The sequence below is a fragment of the Carcharhinus amblyrhynchos genome, chromosome 3, assembly GCF_965287045.1.
Source record: "Carcharhinus amblyrhynchos chromosome 3, sCarAmb.v2.hapA, whole genome shotgun sequence".
In the NCBI taxonomy this organism is placed as follows: Eukaryota; Metazoa; Chordata; class Chondrichthyes; order Carcharhiniformes; family Carcharhinidae; genus Carcharhinus; species Carcharhinus amblyrhynchos.
Genome location: NC_137326.1, coordinates 74,477,460 through 74,483,459, shown reverse-complemented (window position 1 = coordinate 74,483,459; position 6,000 = coordinate 74,477,460). Strand labels below are relative to the sequence as shown.

The window sequence follows — 6,000 nt, the reverse complement described above, 5'->3', positions numbered from 1 at the left end:
GGCTGCGCTCCTTTAAATGGACAGGAGCCAATGTTTCCTAGTGCCTTGAAGAAATATGGCACCGGACAATTTCAAATCAGCACAGAGGCCAGTGCGCAGGCGTGTGGAGTTGTGACTCCCGAAGTGCAGTGCAGCGGGTTGGCTGGCGGGTGCTGCTTGTTGCCGACCAATGGGATTGGAGTGGATCACGTCAGACCTCGAGCCGGGGTGAGAGGTTGTGTTTGTTGGAGGGAGTGCGCCTGCGTGGGCGCTGGCGGCAAGATGGCGGCAGTTGGTGATGGAGCGGGGTCGACCGGGTCGGCACTGCAGGGGTTAATTCGGCAGTTCACAGCCATTACAGGTAAAGAGCTGAGGGAGGGCGACCGGGAGCCGGCCCTGAGATGACCGCAGCGACACTCAGCCGGAGAGCAGGCGAGCAGAGATCAGGGCAGCTACAGCCGCGGCTCCAGACGGGCCGTAAGGGCTGAGCAGATGGAAGTGGGACCCTGGGTGGGGAGATTGGGCGGTCCCAGCAGTCCTGACAGCCCGCCTGAGGTAGGCATATGCGCCCTCCCCAGACTGGCCCTGGTGAAGATACCCCCCCCCCTCCACTCTGGCTCTAGAGATTATACCCACCCCCCATTCTGGCCCTAGAGATGATAAACTATCCCCCACCCCTCCACTCTGGCCCTGGTGATGATCTCTGCCCCATCCCACACACACACACACAGCTTGACCCTGGTAATCATCCCCCCCTCCCCCTGCTTTTCCTTTAGCTTGGTGCAAGTGGTCAATGCCCTTCTTGGGGCTTGGCAAATGCCCCCTTCCTGGCATTCTCCCTCTGGCCAGTGTCCTCCCCTTGCCTGACCATTGCTTGGAGACCAGTACTCTGCCCAGTGCTGGTGGTCAACTCCATGCCTGGTGCTCAGTCCTCCCACCTAGCCACCTCCCACTCTGACTTATTAATGCAATTAAGCTTGTAGGGCAGCTTATCTGTAAGATGTGTTGAGTCTCGATGAGTTATGTGATGTTAGAATATAAGCAGAAGTGTGCCATAAAGCTCATCCTTGGTTCAGTATAATCTTGGCAAAACTTCTACATCATCTCCCCATCCTTTGACTCCGTCTACACTTCCCACTACCTCAAAAGCAGCCAGCATAATCAAGGACACCACACACCCTGGACATTCTCTCTTTCACCTCCTTCCATCAAGAAAAAGCTACAAAAGTCTGAGGTCACGTACCAACTGATTCAAAAACAGCTTTTTTTCCCTGCTGTCATCAAGTTTTTGAATGGACCTACCTCGCATTAAGTTGATCTTTCTCTACACCCTAGCTATGACTGTAATATTACATTCTGCATCCTCTCTTTTCCTTCTCCCCATTTACATTATGCTTTGTCTGTGTTGAGTGCAAGAAACAATACTTTTCACTCTATACCAATACATGTAACAATCAAATCAAAACCTTCTCACCTGCTCCCAATGTCCATAAATCCTTTGTGAATTCTTGGTGCAATCTTATATAGTGCCTTAAACTTCAACTTTTTACTATATTTTCCCTTGATGTGACCTCAGTTGCTAATATTTTGTTAATGCTCTGGACACAATCTGTAAATTTAGCCAAATCCCCAGTCGACTCTTCGGGCTTATAAATTCACCATTATCTGAGATGAGTCGATTGGATATCTAGAGATATAAGGATAATGCAGGAAAATGAGTTAGAAGCCCAAACATGATTTAGTTGAATGGTGGAACAGACTTGAGGGGCCAAATGACCTCCTGCTCCTATTCCTATTTTATTCTCTTCTATATAGCTTAACATCCTATCCATTGCTTGAGTTACCCAATTCACTAGGACACTGGTCCCAGCCAGTTTAAGTGAAGTCTGGGCCAATGGAATATTCCCCTAGTACTGGTGTCAGTGCCCCTTGGATTAAAGCAATCATCTTCCATAACACTTTGAGTTACATATTTATTTAAACCTCAAACTTGTTTGTCCCTACCCCAATTTGAAGGTGATATAGGTAGGAATCCAGACATTACTACCTTTGAGGTTCTGCTTTTTAATTTGTATTCTAGTTCCTCAAACATCCCCAGTACCTTACTCCTTGTCTGATGTATAGGGCAACGGGATATCTTTCTCCTTCTCCAACTGTGAGGAGCTATGCTATGAGCATGAACCCTGTAGTGTAAGTGTTAAGGTGGTACTGAGTACAGTCCCATTCGCAAAGTGATGTAAGAGAACATGTGATCTGTGCCCAAGGGTCACCATGGTGTTGGACCAAGCCACATATAAAAGCATGCATGGAAAATTTCCCAGCTTTGACCTTTGTGCAGAGTTTCTAGTAATCAATAAATACTTACTTACAAATTCCTCCATAAGACTGGCAATGCCCGATATCTTACAACAAACCCAAGTCGCCTTTAAAGTTTTTTTACCTTTTTGAAATTGCAAGAAATGGTTCAGTTGCTCTTCCTGGTGATGATGGATGTCAGGCAGATGATTCTTAACTCTGACATTCCTGTTTGGAGGCAGGGGTTAGGGTGCTGTTGGATGGAAATGCAACCATACGTTATTGATTTTGACATTCATTGCTTTCCTTGCTCCCAGTATAAAAGGTATCTTCCCACCGGCAAGCTTATATTTATTTCCCTGTGAATAGAAATGTGATTTAACACAAATGAATTTGGGAGTGGTGTGCTCTGGGTGACTAATGAACTGATTTACCATTCGTTTGCTCTGGGAGCAGCATGTGATTGCCTTCAAACTTCCAATCTCTGAAATGAGACATTGCAGCTCAGGTTAAAAACTGCAGTTGCATTTATTCATTCGCTAGGTGAAACAAAAATCTTGATTTGACTCATTTGGAAAACTTGATTGAACAATGTCTGAATACCTATAATTTGTAACAGTTCTCTGTTGTCCACAATGAGGAGTTTTATACAAGGCTGAACCTTGAAGGATCCTCAACTGATAGAAAACTGGATCATCAAGTTCCTCAATAAGTCAAGGCTGTTGACACAGAAATCAAAGGTTTAAGGATTGCCTCATAATTTCCCATTCAGTTTTGATAGAGCAAAATCATGTTGCTGTGATGGGTGAGAATCTTCACCTTGGGTAAACCAGCCAATATGGATAGTGTTTGTTGCCTGGAATGTTTGCTAAGCAAACCAGGCAAAGAGGTTAGAGAACTTGCTTTGAAGCAGTAACTACCAACTAGCCAGAGATGTGCATTTACTTTGAGCCTTCACCTCACCAAAGCAACTACTTGCTCACTTCCACAATGCGGAACTATTTTTAGTTGCAATGATATATCACACAACTCAATTGTGTATTTTTGCCAGTATGTTGAATTGTATCCACAGTGTGTGAATCTTGTAATTGTGTATATGTTGATTGTTAAACATTTGTATTTATATTGTGTAGCATTCAGACAGTAGGATTGCATGTTCTGGTGTGAGTATGCAGTTTGATATAGAGTGCACGAATGCAACAGCTATGTATTGAGATACAGATACATAATTCTGTGCAGTATTTGTGCTAGTCATGCAGATTGTAGCTTTTGTGCTATTCAACTGCAGCGCAGATGCACAGCCTGTCTTCTCTAATGTTGTGTGCCATATGAAAGCTGCATGTAATTTGGTAAGCAGAATCTAGGCTTGGGCTCATCCATTGCAAGCAGGTTTGCTGTTCATAGCTATGGCTTTTTTTGAAGATGCCAAGTGTTTCCCCACAATGCAGGGGAATCTGTGGCTGAATCAATATAAATCAATATTATTCATGGCAGAAGTGACAGGAGTATATCACAGTTTGCTTACTCTAAAGGGGAATTTTGCCAGAAGACCTTGAGCTGGAGAAGTTGGAAGTGAGGACCACTGTGTTTTTAAATAAAAAGTGCAATGGTTTCACTAGTGATGTCTAGTTAAAGCAAAGACTGGGTAATTTTAACTACACAGCCAAGCATCAGTGCTTCCTTCAGGCTAACTTTATGTGCAACAGTTATTGTACCATATCTATATTGCCGAATGTGGCAGCTCTCTGTTAGACTTGTAACTCCAGTGTCAACCTACTGTCTTCTCTTGACTTCACTGAGTATGACTTATTTAAGGAAAGATAATTCATTAGCATGATCCCACTTTGGAGGGATTGTCATATGAGGAAAGGTTAAATAGGTTGGGACTCTATTCATTGGAATTTAGAAGAATGGGAGGTGATCTCATTGGAACATATAGGATTCTTAAGGGACTTGACAGGGTAAACGCTGAGAGGATGTCCCTCATGGGTGGGCCTGGAATCAGGGCATTGTCTCAGAATAAAGGGGCACTTCCTTGAGGGCAGAGTGCTTGTGTATATTTAAGGCGTAAATAGATTTTTGATCATTAAGGAAACAAGGGTTATGGGGAAGGACAGGAAAGTGGATGTGAGGAACGTTGGTTCAGCCATGATCCTATAGAATGGCGGAGCAGGCTTGAGGGGCTGAATGGCCTACTCCTGTTCCTTATGGTCTTATGACAGCAAGAATGGAAACAGCTGCTTTTCCAGTACTACTGGCTTAATTTGTCTCAATTTTCTGAGTGTGGGAGGTACTATTGAGAATGCTACTGCTCTATTGATAGACTTAACATGTTATACTGTTTGGTGTGCCAAATTCCAATTGCTAAATGCCTCATTGGAAGAATGCTGACAGATCAAACACCCAGTTTCATATCATGGGAGTTAGAGAAGAAGTTGTTGCTGGCATGAAGTAATAGGAGGTGCTTCCACTGATGATCAGCTAGATTTCTGAATACGGTAATAATACTCTACCTGTGACAAACATAGACAGCCTGGCAGCAGAACTTATGAAACATTATTTAGATATAGCAAGGTTTTTCTTTGATACATTAGAATAAAATTCAGTGCAATTCAGCTCAATTTTGGGCACCACACTTGAGGACAGGGCCTCTCAGACTGTAGAGCGTGACCCCCAAAGGGGTTGTGGGACAAGATTTTGGGGTTGCGACTTCTGAGACAGCAATAGCCACCGTAGAGTTGAGACTGAATAGTAATCGCACCGAGTCCCTTTTAAATCCTAGAGTGTTTTTCTGTTGGTGGGTGAGGTCTAATAGGCATCTTTGAAATCTGATTTCTGCTGCAGAAAGAGTCTGTGAAAAGATAAATCAAACTAGGTTTACAAAATTTGCCGTTGATGAGGCTTGATCAGAACTTGTCTCCAACAAAAACAGAAAATGCTGGAAAAATCTCAGCATGTCTGACAGCATCTATGGGGAGGGAAATGTTTTGTATCGAGATGACTCTTCGTCAGTGCATTCTTGTCTCCATCTCTTTCACATCTCCACCCCCTCCTAATCTTGTAAACCGCATCATTCTGCAGTTGGAGTTACTGATACTAGTTTAAGTAATGACATTAGGTTTTGGAGCGCTGCTCCTTCGTCAGGTAAATGGGAGTTCTGTTCACAAACAGGGCATATAAAGACGCAAACTCAATTTAGAAAATAATCCCCTATGGACAAGCCCTCCATGTTAACAGGATCTGCTCAGATGAGGAGGATCGCAACAGCCACCTTCAGACGCTGAAAGATGCCCTCGTAAGAACAGCAAATGGCACTTGACTCATCGATCAACAGTTCCAATGGTAGTGAAAAACCACACTGACGTTCTCAGAAGAAAACGCAGGACATAGCAGATAGAGTATCCTTCATCATCCAGTACTCCCCCGAAATGGAGAAGCTATGACATCTCCGGAGCCTTCAACACGTCATTGATGAAGACAAACATCTTGCCAAGGCTGCCCCCACTTCTTGCCTTCAAACAACCACGCAACCTCAAACAGACCATTGTTCACAGCAAATTACCCAGTCTTCAGGAGAACTGTGACCACAACACCATACAACCCTGCCACAGCAACCTCTGCAAGACATGCCGGACCATCGACATGGGTGCCATCGTCTCACATGAGAATACCCATCCACCAGATACGTGGTACATTCTCTTGCAACTCGGCCAACATTGTCTACCT

The 6,000-nt window shown here is 44.2% G+C and overlaps 1 protein-coding gene across 3 annotated transcripts in view; it reads left to right on the top strand.

Moving 5' to 3' along the window:
- Positions 1-212: 212 nt before the first annotated feature.
- Positions 213-6,000, top strand: part of ubxn7 (UBX domain protein 7) — an 81,294-nt gene continuing 75,506 nt past the window's right edge. For all 3 annotated transcript variants that reach the window (XR_013886307.1, XM_080185300.1, XM_080185298.1), the window contains exon 1: positions 213-340. Coding sequence is in view for 2 of the 3 variants with exons in the window: in XM_080185300.1 (XP_080041426.1) it covers positions 262-340 (79 nt within the window). In the remaining variant the exon portion in view is untranslated. The remainder of the gene's footprint in view (positions 341-6,000) is intronic.